The following is a 25,023-nucleotide window of genomic DNA, read 5'->3' as shown; positions in this document are numbered from 1 at the left end:
GCAAGACAGCCATGACGGCTTAGTGGGAGGGACAGAGCGGTAGTGAGGTGACAGGGACAAACAGGAGAGAGGCAGACCACAGAAGCCTAATAGAGGGTGACCATGTAACTTACTTGTCTAAATCAGGAGACATGATTAATAATTGCCTATGGGTAGATAACAGGCATAAATCAGGAGTGATTTGTGTATATAGCAAAGTGGGGAAGAAGACAAAGTATGTATATTAATTGTGAAGTGGGTAGAGAGAGAATGAAAATTTACACGGGGAACTGGGGTATAATAAAGAGGAGGGATAAAGGAGGAAGAATGGACCATCTATCTCCACGTCCTTGTGAAGCCTGTGGCTTTCTTCTCTGACTGAGCTGGAGAGTTTAGAAAGGTGTGCAGGTAAGGGTGTGGTCTGGCTTAGACTCCTTCAGGAACATCCCAGCTGCAGTTGAGGAGCATCTCCACACTAATAAAACAGGAACGGGCTATCATAAAAGATGGTCTGTATGCCAGCCTCTTCACAGCTGTTTATTTCCTTACTGTGTGTGGGCTCATGACTGCACACATGTGGGAGTCAGAGGACAACTTGTGGGAATCCCTCTCCTTCCACCATGGGGGTTTCAGGGATCAAAGTCAGGTTGGCAGGCTTGATGGCAAACATCCTTACCTAATGAGCCAGCTTGAGGTCCCAATATACTGATATTTATCCTGAGAATAGTTAGTTCCCAACTTAGTGTCCATCCTCTGCCAGGCTCGCTATGGCTCTGTCCCTAAGAAATTTACAACATGCCACTGTTAAATGATAAAACTGATACACAGACTATTTCAGTAAATCTCCTTGAGTTCATGCAATAGACAAGTGCAGAGCTAGCACCAGGGTTCCGACACCGGAGACTGCGCTGCAACCCAGTGAGGCTTCTTCCAGTACCTCCTAAAGCAAATGCATCCAAAGCCCATTGCTATCCCAGAAGCACAGCTCCCAAGACCTCAGTGACAGAAGCCATCCATCCTTCTTCTTCTCATGTTCAGTTTGTAAACTTTATTTGCTCACTAATCTATTTATTATGGCCCTGGGACTGGAACCCAGGGCCTCAAATACACAGGCAGCATTCTACCACTGAGCTACAGTCCACAGCCCCTTAGCAGTCGAGTTCTCTATTTAGAATGGATGTGACATATTGTTAAGGAAAAGGGGGACACTAGAGATTTCTCTCCAGTATCGCAGCTGTGCCGGAGACTTGCACACCGCCTCAGAGTACCTGGTGATCGGGGTTTGTGTACACTACATTCATTGCCATGAGAGTGACATCAACCGACAGAACAAAATATGGGAAATAAAATACAAGTAAACAGACTAAGAAGCAAGGTTGAACTCTTGGATGGATTCTTGCCTAGACAAGTGCTTAGAGGAATACTTTTGGCCACACTAATGTCCTGTAGTTTCCTTTAGCCATTGAAAGGCCAGGCAACAATGTGTCTCCAGACACAATGCAGAAAGACGGGGTCCTATGGCTTATCCACCATGTCAGCTGAGATGGAAAAGCCAGGCTTGGCTGGTGGAACTGAAGGTTGTCTTTGTAGACCTGCTTCCCGGTGCGCGAGAATCTAAAGGACAATGTGGAAATGTGACACGTGACATTGAGGGAAATATCTAAACTGATTGTTAAAATAAGTCAGAAGTCCTCAGTTTTAAAGGTATTTTTTTAAAAAAAAAATTGACCTGTGACCACTGTATGTATTTACAAGATAAAGAGGTATTTCGGTTCTCGCGGTACGACGTGTGATGATAGACTTCCGTTATCGGCGACATTCGGAATCCTCCCTCCCAGCACTGTTTCTAAGTTGAAGTCTGCAGTTAAGTGTCCTCGGCTGTCTCCACTCTGCCACAGAGCACTGCGAGTTAGTCTCTCCCAGCTGCTCTGTATCCTTAGTCTTCTTGGCTTGGCCTCATTCTCACCACCCCCAACCCCGTTTCCTGATAACCCCTGTTCTAGTCTTTACTCATTGAGAGCCTCTTCCAGCTCCTAACACGTGATGAAATGCTCTCCTTACCTCGTCATAGCTTCTCTTTGTAGAGAGGCGGTCGGGCGGCAATGGGAAATTATCAAAAACTAGCCTCATCCGAAATAATCAGCTTTAATAAGGGAAGGAAGTGGGGTAAACTTACAGAGCTAAGGTTCCAGCGAACCAAGAGGGAGAAAAAAAACAGGGGTGCCTATCCCACACCCGGTTCTTTTTAAAGGTACCTTTTGCCCCACGAGCGGCCACGCCCCTCAGCGCAGGGATTGGTCAGCCGCCCCAACATATCTTGCTTACCATCACACCTTTAGTCCGTCCATTTCACCATGAAGATGGGGCAAATCCCCGACTCTTATGAGGCTTACACATAAAGCACACCTGCTATGAAATAGTTCCACAGAATCTAATCAATGGGGAATTTCATTATTTGTCCCTAATTTAAAATGTGTCTTGAGAATGCTCACACTGTCCAAAGTCTTTGCCTGGATGCATGCTTACTTGTCAGGTATGGAATGTTATGCATCTGTATCGTGTGTTTTATGTCAGATAAAGGACCTAATCACAGGTGAAGTTTTAGCTCACAGGAAGACTTAAATCTTAGGTTCTCAGAGTTTACTGGAGTTTCTCGTTAAAGGGGTCTTTCCCCAACTATTGCCATAGATCTATGCGTTTGTAGAAGCTAGTCCTATAAAAATGGCAGCAGTGCCCCATCATTTAAGCCCCGTAAGTCAGACATCCTGCAGCAGTAAACGTACTGAAAAACGTGCTGCACAAAGTGAGCGCATGCTCACTACTATAACCAAGACAGGCAGAATGCTTCCAGCTCCCAGATGCCCCACTCACCATCGTAACCCTAAAGAATCCCTTCCTGACGAACGACGTGAGCGTGCACACTTTGGGGCTTTATTCCTATGGATTCAGCTCATGAGATCTATTATTTTGTGTCTGGCTTCTTTGTCTCGCCAACAGGCGTCTGACGGTCATCCATATGGTGGTGTTGAGTTATAGCTCATTCCTCCTCACTGTGGGAAAGAATCTCACTCCATGAATAGGGAATTAAAGAGCTTTCAGTTGTTATGAGATGTGTACATGTGGACATTCTCACATGTATTCTTGTGCACACATTTATGCCCTCCTGTTGCATGTACAGGTATATGCTGAATAGACATTTAAATGTGATTATTTATACTAATACATTTATATTTTAATTAACAAGTTTGGAGAACTATATCAGGACAAAGTACAGAATTGTGATTGAGGTAGAATTTTCTAGGAAGAATTTTTTTTTACTAATTCAAAACCTTAGACAGCCCTGTAGCCTATTGTAAACTTTGTCCATTATGGTTCTTGACCTTTCAAGGAGATCTGCTATTTCTGCCAGATGGATAACCCCTGGGTCAACCCACACACTGACTACGCATCTGAGAAAACAGAGAAAAACTGAAGATAGTTGTGACTTCAAGTTATACATGTTCTTTGATGATACAGACAAATATTAAAGTTAGTCTGAACCCCAGGGGAGTTTTACAATCTGTTTGTTTCTTTGTCTGTTTATCAGTGGTAGTTCTGACTAGTCTGGAACGCACTGTGTAGACCAGGCGAGTTTCTAACTCAACTCTCCCTCCCAAGTACTGGGACTAAAGGCCACCTGGCATATAGAACTTTTGAAACTATAGAGCACACAAACTATTTTTAACGTAAAACACCATAAAAATATCCTTTTGAAAACATCTTTCTCTCAGAATAATAGATTCATCTGAAATTCTAACGGTCAAATTAATCTCAAAAGACACAGAAAGAAATGAGGTTTGTCTTCGGTGTTTCACACTGCCGTTTTAACAGACAATCTTTGTAAAGCTAAGGCACACTGTGAAGCTTGGTTAGGAGGGACGGGCACAGCCAATACATTTCTACTGGTCAGAACTGGGTTGTCAAGGTACTCCTTCCTGAAGATATGGCATGCACCAGGTCTGCCCGCTCCTAGGTCACATGACCACTACCACTAACACAAGAAAAGTACACTAAGAGGATTAATAGTAAAAACTGTAAAAACTTTTTTTGAGTTTTATTGAGCTCTACATTTTTCTCTCCTCCCCTCGTTGCCTCTCCCCTCCCCTTCAACCTTCTCCCATGGTCCCCATGCTCCCAATTTACTCAGGAGATCTTGTCCTTTTCTACTTCCCATGTAGATTAGATCTATGTAAGTCTCTCTTAGTGTCCTCATTGTTGTCTAGGTTCTCTGGGATTGTGATTTGTACACTGGTTTTCTTTGCTTTATGTAAACTTATGAGCGAGTACATGTGATAATTGTCTTTCTGGGTCTGGGTTACCTCACTCAAAATGATGGTTTTTTTCTAGTTCCATCCATTTGCTTGCAAATTTCAAGATATCATTATTTTTCTGTTGTGTAGTACTCCATTGTGTAAATGTACCACATTATTCTTATCCATTCTTCGGTTGAAGGGCATTTAGGTTGTTTCCAGGTTCTGGCTATGACAAACAATGCTGCTATGAACATAGTTGAGCACATGTCCTTGTGGCACGATTGAGCATCCTTTGGATATATACCCAAAAGTGGTATTTCTGGGTCTTGAGTTAGGTTATTTCCTAACTTTCTAAGAAATTGCCACACTGATATCCAAAGGGGTTGTACCAGCTTGCATTCCCACCATCAATGCAGGTGTGTTCCCTTTACCCTACAATCTCTACAGCATAAGTTGTCATCAGTGTTTTTGATCTTGACCATTCTTACAGCTCTAAGAGGGAATCTCAGAGTTGTTTTGAGTTGCATATCTCTTATGACTAAGGATGTTGAGCATTTCCATAAGTGTCTTTCAGCCATTTTAGATTCCTCTGTTGAGAGTTCTCTGCTTAGGTCTGTACTCCACTTTTTATTAAATTATTTGTTCTTTTGATGACCAATTTCTTGAGTTCTTTGTATATTTTGGAGATCAGACTTCTCACTGATGTGGGGTTGGTGAAGATATTTTCCCATTCTGTAGGCTGTAGTTTTGTCTCATTGACCATGTCCTTTGCTTTACAGAAGCTTTTCAATTTCAGGAGGTCCCATTTATTAATCGTTTCTCTCAGTGTCTGTGCTACTGGGATTATAATTAGGAAGTGGTCTCCTGTGACAATGCGTTCAAGTGTACTTCCCACTTTCTCTTCTATGAGGCTCAGTGTGACTGACTTTATGTTGAGGTCTTTGATCCATTTGGACTTGAGTTTTTTGCATGGTGATAAATATGGATCTATTTGCATTCTTATACATGTTGATATCCAATTATGCCAGAATCATTTGTTAAATATGCATTCATTTTCCATTTGATATTTTTTGCTTCTTTGTCAAAAATCAGGTGTTCGAAAGTGTGTGGATTAATATCCGGGCCTTCAATTCGGTTCCATTGGTCCTCCTGTCTGTTCTTATGCCAACACGAGACTGATTTCAGTACTGTAGCTCTATAGTAGAGTTTAAAGTCAAGGATTGTGATACGTCCAGAAATTCTTTTATTGTACAGGATTGTTTTGGCTATTTTGGGGGGTTTTTTTGCTTTTCCATATGAAGTTGAGTACTGTTCTTTCGAGGTCTGTGAAGAATTTTGCTGGAATTTTGATGGGCATTGCATTGAATCTGTAGATTGCTTTTGGTAAGATTGCCATTTTGACTATGTTAATTCTACCTACCCAAGAGCATGGGAAATCTTTCCACTTTGTGGCAACTTCTTCAGTTTCTTTCTTCAAAGATTTAAAGTTCTTGTCATACAAGTCTTCCACTTGTTTGGTTAGAGTTACGCTGAGATATTTTGTGCTATTTGAGGCTATTGTGAAGGGTGGTGCTTCTCTGATTTCTTTCTCAGCCCACTTATTATTTGTGTAGGGAAGAGCTACTGATTTTTTTTAGCTAATCTTGAATCCTGCTACATTATTGAAAGTGTTTATGAGTTGTAGAAGTTCCTTGGTAGAATTTTTTGGGTCGCTTATGTAAACTATCATATCATCAGCAAATAGTGAGAGTTTGACTTCTTCTTTTGCGGTTTGTATCCTCTTGATCTCCTTTTGTTGTCTTATTGCTCTAGCTAGGACCTCGAGAACTATATTGACTAGATATGGAGAGAGTGGACAACCTTGTCTTGTTCCTGTTTTCACTGGGATCGCTGTCTCCATTTAGTTTGAGGTTGGCTGTTGGCTTGCTGTATATTGCCTTTATTATGTTTAGGTATGTTCTTTGTATCACTGTTCTCTCCAAGACCTTTATCATGAAGGGATGTTGTATTTTGTTGAAAGCTTTTTCAGCATCTAGTGAGATGACCATGTGGTTTTTATATTTCAGTTTGTTTATATGGTTGATTATGTTGACAGATTTTCATATGTTGAACCATCCCTGCATCTCTGAGATGAAGCCAACTTGATCATGGTGGAGGATGGTTCTGATGTGTTCTTGGATTCAATTTGCCAGTAGTTTATTTAGTATTTTTGCATCAATGTTCATGAATGAGATTGATCTGTAGTTCTCTTTCTTAGTAATGTCTTTCTGTGGTTTGGATATCAGGGTAATTGTAGCCTCATAAAAAGGGTTTGACAATGTTCCTTCTGTTTCTATTGTGTGAAATAATTTGAGGAGTATTGATATTAGTTCTTCTTTAAAATTCTGTAGAATTCTGAGCTGAAGCCATCTGGTCCTGGGCTTCTTTTGGTTGGGAGACTTTTGATGACTGTTTCCATTTTTTTTCAGCAGTTGCCTGTCTGGTCTTGATTTAATTTTGGCAAGTGATATTTATCCAGAAAGTTGTCCATTTCCTTTAAGTTTTCCAATTTTGTGGAGTACAGGTTTTCAAAATATGACCTGATGATCCTCTGTATTTCCTCCGTATCTGTTATGTCCCCCTTTTCATTTCTGATTTTGTTAATTTGGATATTCTCTCTCTGCCATTTGGTTAGTTTGGATAAAGGTTTGTCTATTTTGTTGATTTTCTCAGAGAACCAACTCTTTGTCTCATTGATTCTTTGTATTGTTTTATGTTGTTGTTGTTGTTTCTATTTTGTTGATTTCGGCTCTCAATTTGATTATTTCCTGCCGTCTAGGTCTCTTGGGTGAGTTTGCTTCTTTTTGTTCTAAAGTTTTCAAATGTTCTGTTAATTCACTAGTGTAGGATTTTCCACCTTCTTTATGTAGGCATTTAGTGCTATGAACTTTCCTCTTAACACTGCTTTCATTGTATCCCATAAATGTGGGTATGTTGTGTGGTCATTTTCATTGAACTTTAGGAAGTCTTTAATTTCCCTCTTTATTTCTTCCTTGACCCATTGATGATCCAGGTGAGCATTGTTTAATTTCCATGTGTTTGTGGGCTTTCTGGAATTAGTATTGCTGTTGAATTCTAGTTTTAAGCCATGGTGATCTAATAAGATAAATGGGGTTAGTCCATTTTTTTGTATCTGTTTAGGTTTTTGTATCTGTTTTAGGCTTCCAAGAATGTGGTCAATTTTTGAGAAGGTTCCATGAGGTACTGAGAAGAAGGTATATTCTTTTATGTTTGGATGGGATATTCTATATATGTCTGTTAAGTCCATTTGAGTCATAACATCTGTTGGTTACTCTATTTCTCTGTTAATTTTCTGTCTGACTGACCTGTCCAGTGGTGAGAGTGGAGTGTTGAAGTCTCCCACTATTAGTGTGTGGGGTTTAATGTATGATTTAAGATTTCGAAGTATTTCTTTTACATATGAGGGTGCCCTTGTATTGGGGGGCATAGATGTTCAGTATTGAGATTTCCTCTTGATGATATTTTTCCTGTTACTAATATGAAATGTTCTTCTTTGTCTCTTTTGATTGATTTTAGTTTGACGTCTGTTTTGTTAGATATTAGGATAGCTACACCAGCTTGTTTCTTAGATCCATTTGATTGGAATATTTTTTTCTCAACCCTTTACTCTGTCTTTGAGGTTCAGGTGTGTTTCTTGTATGCAGCAGAAGGATGGATTCTGTTTTTGTATCCAATCTGTTTTAGCTTGTGCCTTTTGATAGGTGAGTTCAGTCCATTCATATAAAGGAATATTAATGACCAGTGATTGCTATCTCCTGTTAATATAGTTTTTATTTTTGGTGATGTTAATTTGTGTGTTTTTCCCTCCTTTGGTATTTGATGCTGTAAGATCATCAATTGTCTGTGTTTTTGTAGATGTAGCCTACTTCCTTGGGTTGGAGTTTTCCCTCTAGTACTTTGTGTAGGGCTGGGTTTGTGGCTAGGTATTGGTTAAACCAGGTTTTGTCGTGGAATGCCTTGTTTTGTCCTTCTATGGTGATTAAAAGTTTCGCTGGGTATAGTAGTCTGGGCTGGCATCTGTGGTCTCTTAATGTCTGCATAACTCTTGACCATGACCTTCTGGCTTTCATTGTCTCCAATGAGAAGTCAGGTGTAATTCTCATAGGTAAGCCTTTATATGTTACTTGGCCTTTCTCCATTGCAGTTCTTAATATTCTTTCTTTATTTTGTATGTTTAGTGTTTTGATTATTATGTGGCAAGGGAACTTTTTCTGAACCAGTTTATTTGGTGTTCTGTACACTTCTTGTATCTTCATAGGCATATCTTTCTTTAGGTTGGGAAAGCTTTCTTCTATGATTTTGTTGAATATATTTTCTGTGCTTTTTGAGTTGAACTCCTTCTATACCTATTATTCTTAGGTTTGGTCTTTTTATGGTGTTCCATATTTCCTGGATATTTTGTGTTAAGCTTTTATTAGATTTAATGTTTTCTTTAACTGATGGGTCTATTTCCTCCATTGTATCTTCAGCGCTTGAGATTCTCTCCTCCATCTCTTGTATTCTGTATGTCTGCATTTGTGGTTCCTGATCATTTTCTCATGATTTCTCTTTCTATAATTCCCTTGGCTTGTGTTTTCTTTATTGTCTCTATTTCTGTTTTTAAGTCTTGAAATTTTTCTTTCATATGTTTGATTGCTTTTTCTTGGTTTTTTTTTTAAGGGATTTGCTGATGTCCTCCAATTTTTTGTTTGTCTTTTCCCCTATTTCTTTGAGGGAATTTCTCATTTCCTCTTTAAGAGTCTCAAACATTCTCCTGAAGTTATTTTATGTCATTTTCTTCTGCTTCATCTATATCTGGTTGTTCAAGTCTTGCTGTTGTAGGGTCTTTAGGTTTTACTGGTATTCTGTTGCTCTTTGTGGTATTGTGTGTGTTCTTACCTTGTCATCTTTTCCTCTAATTGGTATGGTTGGGGCTGCCTGTGACTCTGATGGTTAATCTTCTAGATGCCAGTGGATCCAAGGCTCAGATGGTTGTTCTTCATGGTACAGTCAGTGCCACAGTTCTAGTTACCCTGTTGGTCACTCCATGTTGCTGGAGGTCACTCAGTTCTCCCAGGATTTGCTCCACTTTCTTGGAGTTTGCTGGCTCAGGCCTGCTCTGGTCTTGGTTGCCGGCTCAGACCTGTTTCTGTAAATGTCCCTGTTCCTGCTGGGTCCCTGGCTTGGGGATGGCCCTGCAAACATCTCTAGCTCTGATCTTTTCCCTTGGAGGTCCCAGACTTGGGTGTTCCCAGATCCATAGAGGTCCTGGCTCAGGCCTACTCTCTCAGAGGTCTCAGACTCACACCCAGACACACAGGGGTCCTGGATCAGGTCTACTCCCTTGAAGGTCCCAGATTCATGCCCAGACCTGCAGTAGTCTCTGGCTCTGGCCCACTCTCTCAGCAGTTGCTCCCCTGTACCTACTCCTGTGGAGTTTGGCCATCCCAGGCCAGCTCCAGCCCAGGTTTCTGGCTCAGTCCTGCTCCAGTAAAAACTTTCTAAATTGTAAAACATAAACATAGATCTGAAAGAAAAATTCCTTTTTTAGCCACCAGCCAAGTATACCTCATAGCATCCCCCAAACCAAATTTATCTAAATGCTGTTTACATACTAAATAGAAATATCCACAAATTCATTTGGCCACTCCTTTTCTCACTGAAACTGAACAAGTTTTCTACTCTTTGCCACTTGCTTAGCTGTGTTCATAACCTTGTCTTTCAAGCAGTGAGAAGATGAGCATACCTGGCAGCCAGAGTTTTAGGTAGGCATTCATGTGTCCAGGAAGGGGAGAAGGTTCATGCTAACTGGTAATAAAGCTGTTAAAGATGAAAAAAATTTTCAAACTTGAAATATTCAATATGAACATTTCTATACATGACATTTGTTTAGCTGGACTGATTAAATTGCATTGTCATAATTAGAAGTGAATTTTCTTCCACTGTTACTAGAAAGATCAGGGACGACTTCTTTCACAGCCGTAAGGAAAGCCAAGTGGCCCACAGGAAAGGAAGACATGTGGAGGTGACACATGCCTGCAGTGCTCCATTTAACACTGTGTGCACATGCATGCTCGGAATTCGATGACACAATGTTCTTTGCATACATAGACCTTTCTAGATTGCTGGAGAGAAGGAAGGGAAACTATAGGGGATGGCAAGAGGAAAGCAGAGTCAGGTGATGGAAGACTCCCCACCAGGCTCATCTCTTAGATGCCAGCTCTCAAAAGGCACCCTGTGTGGATTTAAGGGTGCTCAGATGCAGTGTGTGAGACTTCTACCTATGGCTCTAGTTATGAAAGAACCCTGAAGAACCAGAACCGTTTTTAACTTCACAAAGGCAGGCATTCCAATCAGCCCTTGTCTTTTGTTACTTTTCTAGTATGGGGATAAGACACCGTGATACTGGCAACTTATAGAAGAAAGAGTCTGTTTGGGGCTTACAGTTTAGAAGTTGAGTCCACGAGTTCTATCATGGCAGGGACCATGGCAGCAGGCACGCATGGCACTGGATCAGTAGCTGAGTGTTTACATCTTAATCTGCAAGTAAGAAAGAGAGAAACTGGGAATAGCATGGGCTTTTGAAACTTCAAAGCCTCCCTCCAGTGATATACTGCCTCCAACAAGGCCACACCTCCTAATTCTTCCCAAATAGTTTCACCGACAGGACACCAGGCATTGAAATCTGTGAGCCTTTGGGGACCATTCTCATTGGAACCACCGAAGCCCTGCCTGCAAGTGGAGCTATCCAGGCAGCCTCCAGTTGCTACACCATCCACGGCCCCTGTGAATCTGAAGTTCATTTCTTGTTTCCAGGGCACTAGTGAACTGTCTGAAGTGACGGACATCTAGTTTCCCTGTGAAATCTCAGGTGACAGAGTCGATTCTAGGACTGATGGTATCTGATAAAAATTTCTTTCTCAGCAAGAATTTCTGGATAAGTGATGAATGACGAAGACAATATTTGTCACTGGATTGCTTTTCAGGGTCTGTGATTCTTGGTCCATGCCCACATTTTGCTCCGACTACCCCTTCTCTGTGAGTGCCATGCCTTTCAAGGACAGTTCTTCCTCCACTAGCAGATGTACTCTCAAGCATTTGTCTTTACAGTCAAGAAAAATGTTCAGAGTAAATTCTGATTTTTTTTCTTTCTTCCTTCCTTTCTCTCTCTCTTTTTGTTTTTTGAATAAGGAATGCCTTCTCTTCGCACACGAAGAGAAAGTGATATACACACTGAGTTTTCCTGCTGGACCAGTTGCCCCGTTTCTGTTTCATTTATGCAGCTAGTGTTTATGTCGTTTTTTTTGTTGGTTGGTTGGTTGGTTGGTTGGTTGGTTGTGTGGTTTGACAGGATCTTACTCTGGACCGAAACAAGCCCTTGACTTGAACTCATGGTAATGCTCCTGCCATAGCTTCCCAAGTTCTAAGATTATAGGTACAAGCTATCATGCCTGGCTTTCCTGTTTAGTTGGTTAGTTGTTAGTTAGGTGTAAGTAGGAGACCAAGTAACAGGTTTCCTTCTAGCAGTCCCTCTATATTTCTCCCCTCCACCTCCCTACACCTCACCCCTGCTTGCACCATTCCACACTCCAGTTTCTTAATCAATATTCTGCACCTTGGTCTTTTCATTTATCATTCTATCCCAGAGGTCTTTGAGAATATATAAACGGCTACTTCGTTCTTTTTACAGTTCCACACTCCCCAGTGTGAGAGGACATCATAGTTTATGATCATTTGCTTTAACAGACAATGCTATGATTATAGATGCATACATACCCCCTTCTTATCAGGGTGGGCATGATGAACACATGAGAAATTTCCTCACATTCCTGGAACATAGGCCCCTGAATAAAGCACTTGCCGCCCAGGTGTGGGGACCTGCTCTTGACTTCCCAGAGTCCTCATGAAAGCCAGACACAGTGTGTGTGTCTGTAAGCCCAGGGCTCCCAGGACAGGTCGGGAGGTGGAGGCAGGAAGATCTCCAGGGCCTGTGGGCCAACTAGCCTGGTGGGCACAGCAGAAAAACTACAAAGAAACCTTGTCTAAAACAGGGTGTAAAGCAAAGACTTGCTCTCAAATTCTGAATTCCACATGTGAACTGTACCGTGTTCTCTCTCTCTGTCTCTCTCTCTGTCTCTCTCTCTGTCTCTCTCTCTGTCTCTCTCTCTCTCTGTCTCTCTCGCTCTTGCTCTCTCTCGCTCTCTCTCACTCTCTCTCGCTCCCTCTTGCTCTCTCTCGCTCTCTCTCACTCTCTCTCGCTCCCTCTCGCTCTCTCTCGCTCTCTCTTGCTCTCTCTTTCTCCTAGTGTTGCTTATAAAAATAGTGAAGTAAAATGGAATAATTTGGAAAATGCATTGAGTCTCGGAACAAAATGCTCAATAAATCATTTGCTTATGCTTAAAAATAAAGAAGACACTAACTCAGAAGACCAGAGTAGAGTGCTAGACATTTTCCTGCTCTGGGGCAGTCAGTGATAAATACTCTGAGCCAGTGAGTTCTACACTCTCATTACTTCAGAGTTTATTCACCGAAAGTGGCCAAATTCATTCATCTTCATACAGATTATTGTTAATTATTAGAAAAAGAATCTATGGCACACTCTTCCAAGCTACCGTATATCACACAAATGTTCAAAGTGGAACCAAACTACTCCATCATCCTGGAAGAGATTTCTAAATCCAGGCTGAAAATAAAGTGAGGCCACCATTGGAGATAGTGGACTGTGCTCATTTCCAGAATTGAATTGGTGAGTTGTAACAACTGTCCTCCATTTCGTTTTCACTTGCATTTTTTGACAGAGATGCCAATATGAAAACCTGGTCCAAACCCTGCCGGCTGGCCTATGGCTCAGGCAGGAGTTGGAACATGAGACAGAAGTCTCCAGGTGCCATCTTAGATGGTGGCACTTTAAGGCTGATGTCATGTGGCAGCCATGGGCACTTTGAGTACCATGACTAGCTTGACTCTGGGATCTCATTGAACTGAGCTAAGTGGCAAGATGCCCCGTGTGCTGTGCCCTCACCCGTGTGTAGGCCGAGGCCCCGTGTGCTGTGCGCTCACCCGTGTGTAGGCCGAGGCCCCGTGTGCTGTGCGCTCACCCGTGTGTAGGCCGAGGTCCAGAGCAAGTACAGATCCCAGGAAACCAGAAGTGACAAGAAAAAGCTTTCATTCCCATGCAGAGCCCCTCTCCAATCATGAACCCGAAGACTCATCGGCCTCCGTAAAGTGTCCAGCGTCCCCCACGCTGTCCTCTTCAGATTGCCATGCTGAAAGCTAATGGAGGCTAGAGGCTACAACTATAACAGGAGAGTTATGGACACAAGTTCCCAATTAAGATCACGGCTTGTTTGCTTACCTAACAACAAACAAAATAAAATATCACCAAGGTTTTTTATGTGATCTTTAGTAAGCTATGTGACATTTCTATCCCTTTGAGTTGTCGCATCTTAAAATAGAAACACACATGGTGGTGGAAAGAGCCTGCTCTAGCAAGTTGTCTTCTGACCTTCCGTACACGTGCACGCACGTGCGTGTGTGTACACACACACACACACATATCTCTCTCACCACACACACATCAAACACCATAATTACATACACACCACAACATACCCACACACACACACACACACACACACACACATATCTCTCTCACACACCACGAACACACACAGATATACACCACATACCCATATATATATGTGTGTGTGTATATATATATATAATTTGTGTGTATATACACAAATATACACACACCAATAAAAACGTAAAAATATATATAAGTTTATTGATCTAGATTTATTTCCTCTAATTTTTTGTCTCAGGTCATTTTTGTATTCTTAAAAGTTGTTGAAGGGGTTGGAGAGAGGTCTTGACAGTTAAAAGTGCTTGTTGCTCTTCCAGAGTACCCGAGTTCAGATCCCAGCACCCACCTCAGGCAGCTCCCGACTGTCTGCAACTCCAGCCCAGGGAATCTCATGCCTTCTTCTGATGTCCTTCACTACCCGCATGCATATGTGCATACTCACACACAGACACACATAAATAAAAGAAAACCAAACACTTTCAGAGCACTATTGAGGCCTTACAACTAGTAGTTGTAGAATATTATTTTAAGGTGTGTTACATTTGTTTAATGATGCAAAGGTGTGTTACATTCCTTTATATTGAGTTTGTTTAACTCTGTAAAGCTGTGATTCTTTGCCTGTCTAAAATACCTGATTGGTCTAATAAAGAGCTGACCAGCCAATAGCAAGGCAGGAGAAAGGATAGGTGGGACAGGCCAGCAGAGAAAATAAATAGGAGGAGAAATCTCTGGGAGGAGGGAGGAAGGAGCAAGAGAGAACAAAGAAGGGGAGGCATCAGGGGCAGCCACCCAGCTACACAGCAAGCCCCGGAAAAAGAGAAAGTAAGAGATAAAAAAGCTGGCTAGAAACAAGCCAAGCTAAGGCCGGGCACTTTTAAGAAAAGCTAAGACTCTGTGGTGGTTTATTTGAGAACTGGATAGCAGGCCCCCCAAAAGAGTAACAAGTAAAAAGAGTCAAAACAACCAAGTACAACTAGTTTCTTTATGACTATTGAAATGTACCACATTGCCGGGCGGTGGTGGCGCACGCCTTTAATCCCAGCACTCTGGAGGCAGAGGCAGGCGGATCTCTGTGAGTTCGAGGCCAGCCTGGTCTACAAGAGCTAGTTCCAGGCCAGGCTCTAAAAAAGTTGCAGAGAAACCCTGTCTCGAAAAACCAAAAAAGAAAAAAAAAAGGAAAGAAATGTACCACATTACAAGTAAAAACTTGGAATTCTATAGAATATATACACCTTGATTCACAAGAAAGTAGGGTAAACCCATTAAATATTAATCATTTTGGTTGAGAAAGGGGCATTTTTAAACAACAAAATATTTAATGAGAAGAATGGCACTAATTTGGATTTGAATAAAACTCTTTAATGTCCAGCGTAATAAAACGCAGCTGAATTCTCCTATTAGTTCCTGGTTTGGATCGGTTGAATTGTGCTGTTTTTGTTTTAAACACATACATGAACACATCTGGTCTCTCGCATATAAGTAGTTGAAGAAGAAAGAGAACATTAAGAGCTTTCTCACATAATTATAACTAGTCTTAATATGCTACCCAACTGCCCCTGGCAGCATTTTAAGCCTATGATACGGCCTGAGGAGCTAATGAACGCTCCATACACTCGCACCAGAAGCCCGCTGTGCTTCCCACGCATCCTTAGCAGCCACAGGCTTTGTAACGCCTGTCGGTAGACAAGTCCTAGGTCGGTCTTTTTTTTTTCCTTTAATTCATCCAGATCTTCTAAATGCCAGCCTATTTGTGGTATAGTACCAAAAACACATTCACCAGTACCACTAACGGCTTTGTCAACCAGAGGATTAAAAAGATTCACCCTCTTCATGGAGCTTGAAGACTGAAACCAGATATAGCACTGCCCTGACCAGTGGGACCACGTGCTATCTCCCAATGATACAGATAAAACAAGTCCAACTCATCTTTAAAGCTTGAAAGTATTGTGTATAATGGTATGTGACAGACCCGTGACTAGAAGCTTAAAATTAATTCACTGAAATTGTCTATGAAATCACTAATAGTTGCGCTGTGGCGTGTATAGCCCACTGAGTTAACTTACTACATGGTCTAGCTTTTCCTTTGAAAACCATAAAATAGGCTTCACACCTTCAGAAAATAAGAGTCTTGTGGCTTCATCTGTGGACTTTCCCAAGTTCTGACAACCTTGATCTTTTATGTAGGGAAAAAAAATAGAGGGATAAAAGACTAAGGGAATCTGTGGGAGAGATAAAAGAGAAATAGAGGCAAGAGAATTAGTCATCTAGACCAAGGAGAGGATGGTGGTCGGGCTAGGAGGAAATGGAGCAATAGTTTCAAACAAATTTCATTTGGGTGTGAAAATAATAAATAATTTAAGAGTTTGCTGAGGATTTGGGGGCGGAGGGGGGTGGAATTCTGGTCCAGGGATTTTTAACTGGCAGAGACTAGAACCAAGACTCAAGGATTTCAGCGGGGGCTCAAGCCCGCAGCCAGGTTTCCACCGGCCCCGTGGCACATGGGATGCATCCTCCCTCTGTGTTAAAGAGCCTTTTGTGACTCTGATATTCTCTGCACAGCATGTAGCATTTAGCTGTGCCTCTGAAGCCAGAAGGGGAGACTTGTTAAAGCCCATGTCATTTTCCCATGCAGTCACGGAGGAGTGAAGTCCTCTCGAGTTTGCTGGCTCGAACTTAGGCCGCTGCTCTCAGAAGAGTGATTTTACTCACACGAATTCCTGTTACTAGGTACTCGGAAGCACCCCATCTTCTTCCCCTTCATGTTGGCCACAGCGTTGACGGTCCTCAGAACACATATGGCATTGTTTGTCGTCATGCACATATGCTATCTTTACAGACTCATTGTTTCTACATACACACAAGATGATTGTGAACACATGGCGCACTGTAAGCGGGGGCTAACTCAAGTTCTGAAGAACTTTTACATTCAATCAGTGCATCAACTTCATGTTTTCAAATATGCTCTTCCATTTCTCCTGATTGTTGCCACTGGGAAGACTACAACCAAAGTCTACATCTGTTCATCTTAAATAAGCCCCAGAGGGTCCTATCACAGAGGCTTAGGAGTACAAGGAAGTCTAAAATTTTCCGTTAGGTTTTAGGCCTTGTTACACATCCTTCTCAAGGCACCGACTGTCAATATTTCTGCTCGCCTTTTATTACAACAAATCACCAGTCTCCAGTCACAGCTTGGAATCCCTTCTCCAGCCGGCAGTCAGGCCTCATTCGCTTTGCCACATGAACGTCTGCTCCAAACTGAGCTGCTACGCACTGGCCACACACTCATTGTTACATAGTAAAATTTCGCTATTAAGAATAGCTCATTTTTTTTAAATATTTTATTTATTTATTATGTATACAATATTCTGTCTGTGTGTATGTCTACAGGCCAGAAGATGGCACCAGACCTCATTACAGATGGTTGTGAGCCACCATGTGGTTGCTGGGAATTGAACTCAGGACCTTTGGAAGACGAGGCAATGCTCTTAACCACTGAGCCATCTCTCCAGCCCCCAAGAATAGCTCATTTTTATGCTTTAAAATTATGTTCTTTCCACTCAGTGATCCTTTGGTTTTATGTTTGCAAACTAGGAAGTCTTGGGTCCTTTGTTTCTGTGTCTGTTTCTTTGAATCCGTTACTCAAGAAAAGACTCTGGTTCCTACCCATCAGGAGATGAGACTGTGGTATGAGAAGCTCTAGGGTAGGGAATCCTCTGGAACTCTGTTTTGTTTTGTTTTTCGGTTCAGGTGCTTTTGTTTTGTTTTGTTTGGCTTTTGCTTTTGTTTTTGAGGCAGGGTTCCTCTGCGTAACCCTGGCTATGCTGAAACTCACTCTGTAGACCAGGCTGGCCTCAAACTCACAGAGATCGTCCTGCCTCTGCCTCCCAAGTGCTGAGACTAAGGGTTGCATGCCACCACACCCAACATTGGATCTGTCTTTAAGAACCATCCTCTGGGCTGCAGAGATGGCTCACAACAACAACAAAAAAAAATCATTTCTTTCTCTTCTAGTCCCTCTTCCTTCTGGTTAGTATTAACATCTATGTGTTTCAGATTACAGAAATTAAAGGCCTCAGTCAAAAAAAAAATGAAAGCAGTTTAAAAAAATAGTAGCAATGATTCCATGCTTCCAACACATGTCAGAGGAGTAAGGCAAACCCTCCACCTTCAGACCCCACCCATTACAGGAACCACTGTTCACCCTCCTGTGCTCTACATCCTGAACGACGCACCTTACCACCAAAGCCATTCGGACACCAGCCACACGGAGCAGGAGCTCTCTGATCCACACGGTGCAGGTGCTCTCTCTCTGATCCACATGGTGCAGGTGCTCTCTCTCTGATCCACATGGTGCAGGTGCTCTCTGATCCACACGGTGCAGGTGCTCTCTCTCTGATCCACGCGGTGCAGGTGCTCTCTCTCTGATCCACACAGTGCAGGAGCTCTCTGATCCACACGGTGCAGGTGCTCTCTCTCTGATCCACGCGGTGCAGGTGCTCTCTCTCTGATCCACACAGTGCAGGAGCTCTCTGATCCACACGGTGCAGGTGCTCTCTCTCTGATCCACATGGTGCAGGTGCTCTCTCTCTGATCCACATGGTGCAGGTGCTCTCTGATCCACACGGTGCAGGAGCTCTCTGATCCACACGGTGCAGGTGCTCTCTGATCCACACGGTGCAGGTGCTCTCTGATCCACACGGTGCAGGTGCTTTCTGATCCACATGATGCAGGTGCTCTCTCTCTGATCCACACAGTGCAGGTGCTCTCTGATCCACACGGTGCAGGTGCTCTCTCTCTGATCCACACGGTGCAGGTGCTCTCTGATCCACATGGTGCAGGTGCTCTCTGATCCACACGGTGCAGGTGCTCTCTTATCCACAGTTTTCATTGAGGAAAAGGGGTGTGTGCTCTTCATGTGAGATCACGTGGATCCTTCCGTTGAAGTGTGTAGCTTAGAGCTTCGGGTGCCATGACTTCTGCCTGTCTTCTAGATGGTAAATTCCTCAAGAATGAGGGTCTTCTGACTCTGTACCAGGTACCTGCCCACTCTTCCTCCACCGTCTGCTCCACAAAGGCATTGGAGGCTTAGTTCTCAGTCCATGGCACTATTGGGTGGTAGAGCCTTTAAAGGAAGAGTCTAGAAGAAGGAAGTTAGATCACTGGGGGCATGTCCTTGAAGAAGACTGTGTAACTTTGGCTCCCTCCTCTTTCTCTGTCTTTGCTTCCAGGCCGTCATGAGGTAAGCAGCTCTCTCCAGCACACATTCCCCACCATGAAGTGTTGCCTCGTCGTAAGCCCAAAGACCATGAGGCTGGGCAGCCACAGACCTCTAAAACATGAAGCCTCTCCCTTAAATTTGATTGTCTCAGATATTTTGTCCCAGTGACAGACACTAGACAACCTCCTTAGCAAAATGAGACCAAAACATAGAGCTGGCCGAAGGTCATCAGTGACTACAGTTCACATTTCTAGACCATTCCTAGTGCCAAGCTCTTTATTATCTCTGCTGCTGTCTGTAGCAATTAGTCCTCTGAGGTGGCTACCAGAGCTGCCATCATTTATAGAGGAAGATATGAGAAGACAGAGGAGTGAGCCTGATGGCACAGACGCCAGCTTTTACTACACTTGTGTGAGCGCTACCTCAATCCAGAGGCCATTAAAACATAATGGAGGGGCGAGAACCTTTTGTGGCATGAGAGCAACTGATCTTGGAGCTTCTGACCGGAGAGTGGAGACAGCCAGAACTCATATTCTCGTTAAAAACACTGTCCTGGGATCACAGGCTTTGAAATCATCTCAGTCTGTGCTAGTGGGACCATCGTCTTTTCGACGGCTTGATAGTGTAACAACCTGTATATCCTGACTCTCTCTAAGAGTGGAGGGAGAGGGAAGCAAAGAAAACAAAGACAAGGAACAGGAAGGACAGGGAGGAGAAGGGGAGAGGAGGAGGGGATAGGAGGAAAGGAGGGAAGAAGAAGGGAGGAAGAAGAAGGAGAGGAGAATAGAGGATGAGAAGGGAGCTGGGAAAGAGAGGAGGGGGAAGGGAGCAGAGGGAAAAGGAGGAGGGAGGGAGAGGGGAGGAGAGGATACTGTCCCTGCTCTTCAAGGACTAGAGTCTGTCTGGTTCCAAGTGACCCAAAACAATGCATGTTCCAGGGGAAGTGAACATTTTTTAAATGGTGAGGTTTTAAATATTGCAGACTATGTTCATAAATCCTCCATTCCTGTCTAGGATGGATGTGAAGGGTGTTGGGAAAATCAGGACAAAGGAAAAGCTGCCCCTGGTTCCTGAGTGTGGCTTTAAGCTGTGGTGACAACGACAAACCAGGGCCTGAGTGATGAGATTCAGCGGGGCAGAGAGTAACATCTGGAGTCAGAAAGCAGGCGCACAGTTACTCAGATTACCCATGTTCTCATAAAAAAAAAAGTCATGCGTAAATGGCACATGCATTTATCTTGGGTTTACAAATTATAGCAATCCAAAACAATATAGCTTTGATAGTGTGTGTTCAGATGGCAGGATTCTCGTATTAGCATTGTCCTGTCTGAGCCTCCCAAGTGGCCACTGCACCGTCACCGCAGGCATGAGACCACCCCCATTTGACTGGCACAGAAATCGTGGTTCGATGGGTTAAGTAGCTCACACTAGATCATGCAGCATCGGGAAGTCCTCGTCACCTGTCCTGACCAGAGGGCAAAAACAAACAGCATCAAGTCCTGAGGTCCAGACACTGGACTGCTTGTTGCATTGACTAAGTATCTCTGTGCCCTGCCCTTAAGACAGTGAGGGAAATTTGCTATCAGCCACACAGCCCCAGACTACTACAGTGGTTTTCTCCCTCATAAATATAGTGTATATTTTTCCCTGCTCGTACAGTTCTAACTGGCTACCAGCTCTCATTCTCACTGCTCACGGAGTTCCTAGCATACTGGTTCTGAAGCAGCATCCAAGCCTCTGGGCAGCTGGGAATGCCCATGCCCGTGCCCAACCCCAGAGCTGCTGACTCCCTAGTTCTGGGACACAGTACAACAGTCTGTGTGGTCAGAAGCCCTCCAGGTGCCTCTGATGCTGTTCAGCTCCCCCAAAGCAGCTAGCCTAGCTGCCCACACATCCTCTCTTTACTTCTGTCTACTTCAGAGATTCTGGTGTAGTTTTTGGGATGATGTGTTTCAACCTTAACAGCACTGATGTCTTGCATCTGGCGGTTATTTGGAGGAGATACTGGCCACTGCCTTGCAAGATATCAGTGTCTATTCCCTAGATGTCAGGAACATCCCTCCTAGTCCTTAACACCCAGAAGATTCTGATATTGTTGCATATTCCCAAGAGACACAGATCAGCACAGGTCTGGGTTGTGGCCCAGGTGCTGGGATGGTTTTCACTAACTCCATTAATCCTCGTACATTAATCCTCATATTGAGACTACTTCTCTGAAGTGCTTCTGCTGGTGATTAGCTTGAATCTGCCAACAAGTTCAAAAAAGAAAAACTGAGCTTGTAGCACTGGAAGGGAAGTAACAGTAAGCCAACCTATGATGGGGACTTTGTTTACCTGCAAGGAATAGGGATCGCTAGGGCAGGATGTCACGTCATCTAGCTCATCCCAGACTTTGCCCTTACTGGTTGTCAGGCATGTTCCAGAAAAACAGCACAAACTGACGCTGTGCATACCAAATGAGACATCACTTTGCACAAAAGTAGAAAATACAAAAGTGGACATAAAGGTGACTGGGATGTAGCCATTCTGAAAACAGACCTTCATATGTGCACCAAATTATACACATTTGTAAGTAACCTATGTCTGGCAGGTTTAAGAAAAGAAATCCTGTCGATTTCATGATGTTGGCTTGACACAATCCAAATCAACCACCTGAATTGGAGTTTCTACATTAATTTGCAGTCTTAACATGGGCATCTGCTTCAGCTGGTTAGAAAAAGGCCGGCATCCCCTGCTGAGAGGACTGTCCTCTGTCGTCTGCGGTGCTCCTCCGAACTCTGCTGCAGAAAAGGGAGACAAGTTGAGGGTTTACCCACATGACGTGTATCATCTCCCAGACCTTCCCCGGACCTCCTAGAAAGCTATGCACCTGTCACCCGAAGGAGGGCTTACGGCAGTCGGTCACCCTGTAACCTAAGTTGACACTTTTCCACCCAAATCTCTGCATATCATTTCACTTGACAAAAATAGTGGAAATGCTACTTTGGAGCACTGATCCCTTGCAAATAGAAAATAAATCACAGTGTGAATATGCTCTCCGAGCCTGCATACCGTCATGTCAGAAAATGAGGACATGATCTGAGTTCATGACTTTAGAGTCTCTGATGCAGGGGTGGAAGCCCTGGTGCAGTCAGTGCATAGTCTCTGATGCAGGGGTGGAAGCCCTGGTGCAGTCATAGAGTCTCTGATGCAGGATGGGCTGGAAGCCCTGGTGCAGTCATAGAGTCTCTGATGCAGGATGGGCTGGAAGCCCTGGTGCAGTCATAAAGTCTCTGATGCAGGGCAGGGGGAAGTCCTGGCTCAGTCCGTACACAAAGTCTCTGATGCGGGGTGTGCTGGAAGCCCTGGTGCAGTCGGTCCACACTCTCATGCTAGGAACCACATGCTGTTCTCAAAGAGAGACAACGTGAGACTTTCATAACACAGGCCTTTCTATGGCTATAAAAATAAGCTATGGCTCCCATGTTCCAAATGAGCCTTTGAGTTGCTCGACTTGACCGTTTGTTTGTTGTTTCTGTCATGGTGCTGATCATCGCTTGTGAACATTAAAGAAATCAGCAGTTACTTCTCCGTGACCGAGATATCATACTAAATAGCTGCTAATCAAGCGTGGTCCTTGCGAAAACTGTTTCACCAAAGCCATTTTAAAGCCCAGGACCTTTTACTTAGGCAATGGTGCTTTCCATTGCCTAAAATTACTCCAGAAAAAGAAAGCACACTAAACTTTTAAAATTATTTTTGCATATGTTCCTGTTTGTTTAAGAAAAGGACAAAGATTGTATTGCATTGAAAGTTTTCTTTAAGAAACCACATAGTTATCAGCAAGGGTGGGAAACTTGGGGACCTTGATAGACTTGCTGTTTGGTTCTCAATTTATCTAAAATGTAATACAGCGTTAATTCCCACCATCGTAAAATATTCTATTTTTTAATTTTTTAAGTGTTAGTAATAAGATGAAAGATGTTATCTCTGGGATGGCACTCATCAGAACCACAGGGCCTCTGAGAGAACGAAGAAAGAAAGAAAGAAAGAAAGAAGAAAAGAAAGAAAAAAGAAAGAAAGAAAGAAAGAGAATGGATGGAGGGAGGGAGGGAGGAGGTGTATTGAGGGAGAAGTACAGCAAGCCATAGACTAAGAAGAAAGAAACTCCTCCCGCACGCCCCCCAGACAGGGGAGGGAAGGAAGGAAGAAGAAAGGAGAGAGAGAAAGAAAAAGTATGCTTAGTGGCTAACGGTATTTACCATATAAAGCCTGGTGACCTGAGTTTTTCCCTGCGATCACAGGATGGAAAGAGACAACCAGCTCTGATCTCCACACTTTTGTCACCCCCCCCCCACACACACACACATAAATAAATGTAATAAAAAAGAAAAGCCAGGAAGCTGTGCGCTGCACTGCGTGCTTCCATAGTGTCCCCTCCTTTTATTCCTATTTTATTGCTAAGACAGAGTGAGCTAAAGATCCCCCATTCTTTGAGCTGATTCTAGTTTGTGGCAAGTGGCAAGACTGTGGATGTCCTTGGGCAAAGCTTCTGTGGAAAGTTTGATAAGCTGGTTGAGACGGTTATAGTGCTTGAGGAAGAGGCTGGGTCAAAGGAAAAGCTTCTTTCAAAGATATTCGGAAAGGGCGGGACTTGAAAGCTAAAAGGTGAAAACTGTTGCTATCTGGTCACGTGTTCACACACAATAGTAAAAGTGCAACTGGGGACGCAAGCGTGGGTGCATTCTGGGCCAGGCTCGCTGGGGACGCAAGGGGGGTGCATTCTGGGCCAGGCTCGCTGGGGACCCAAGGGGGGTGCATTCTGGGCCAGCCTCGCTGGGGACACAAGGGGGGTGCACATTGGGCCAGGCTCGCCATTTCTTATTCCTGTCTCATCTTTTCAGCTGTTGGCGGGGCGCTGGCCTTCTGACCACAACGATTTTGGAGTATTTCTCTGCAAGCTGTTCCCCTTCCTGCAGAAGTCATCCGTGGGCATCACCGTCTTGAATCTCTGTGCCCTCAGTGTCGACAGGTAACAAACCGCTTTCTTTTCGCTCTCTAGTGAGGTTTAGAAAGTCACCTTCCTCAGAAAGAGTGTGAGAGTCAGTGCCACAGGCGACTGTTAACCACGGGAAAGTGGGGTAAGACGTTGACAGCCTTGCCCCCAGCGTTCAGAATTGCTTCCCACACTTGCTAATTGGTATCCATCTCATCGGTACATCCACATGTACCTAGCACATTTGCCAATGATACACAATTGGCTTCCTCAAGAAATAAAATAAAATTAGTATATCGGTGGAATAAACTTGCTGAGAACAAGAGACCTAGAATATACAAATCCTATGTTTTAGACTGGTGATGTGCCATTATTATTAAGAAAATGAAAATGCTGTTGAGTTATATTTTAAATACTTGAGCCACACAATGACGCGCAAGGTTGATAGATTTTTTTTACCATAATTTTTTGAATGCCTAAAGTGTTTCCTATTTTTCAAGCGAGAGCAACAAAAGAAATAACTCTATCTAGTTCTGAAAGACCCATAATCCTCACAAATGACTTCGAGGAAGAGCTTCCTAAACTGATGGGTATAGACCCGAAGTTGTAACAGGAACAACAAAAGGAATAGTAGGAAATTTCTGAACATTTGATGACTAAATTCAAAATCAAATGTGTAGTGAGCCGAAGGTGTCTCTGTACTGTTTGCCCCTGTGGCACCAAGTGGCTTAGCCTTGGTTCTGAATGCACAGTGTGACTTTACGGTGTGTGCTCTCATCACACAGGGCCAGTACACACTGCCTGTAATACCTCGGCCACACACATAATATATACAGTAGTATATTATGAATTTGCCGTGTTTGTTGTACATATTAAACATAATGGTTTAATTACAGACAACAAAGACTTGCAATATTTCCCTGCCATCATTGCT

At 43.3% G+C, this 25,023-nt stretch overlaps 1 protein-coding gene across 1 annotated transcript in view; it reads left to right on the top strand.

Annotated features, from left to right (window-relative positions):
- Positions 1–25,023, top strand: part of Ednra (endothelin receptor type A) — a 66,307-nt gene that overhangs the window by 14,994 nt on the left and 26,290 nt on the right. Inside the window, exon 3 of the mRNA XM_038312660.1 lies at positions 23,998–24,125. Coding sequence (XP_038168588.1) covers positions 23,998–24,125 — 128 coding nt within the window. The remainder of the gene's footprint in view (positions 1–23,997; positions 24,126–25,023) is intronic.

The sequence above is a fragment of the Arvicola amphibius genome, chromosome 15 (genome assembly GCF_903992535.2).
Source record: "Arvicola amphibius chromosome 15, mArvAmp1.2, whole genome shotgun sequence".
Taxonomy (NCBI): Eukaryota; Metazoa; Chordata; class Mammalia; order Rodentia; family Cricetidae; genus Arvicola; species Arvicola amphibius.
This window is presented reverse-complemented; position numbering and strand designations above follow the sequence as displayed.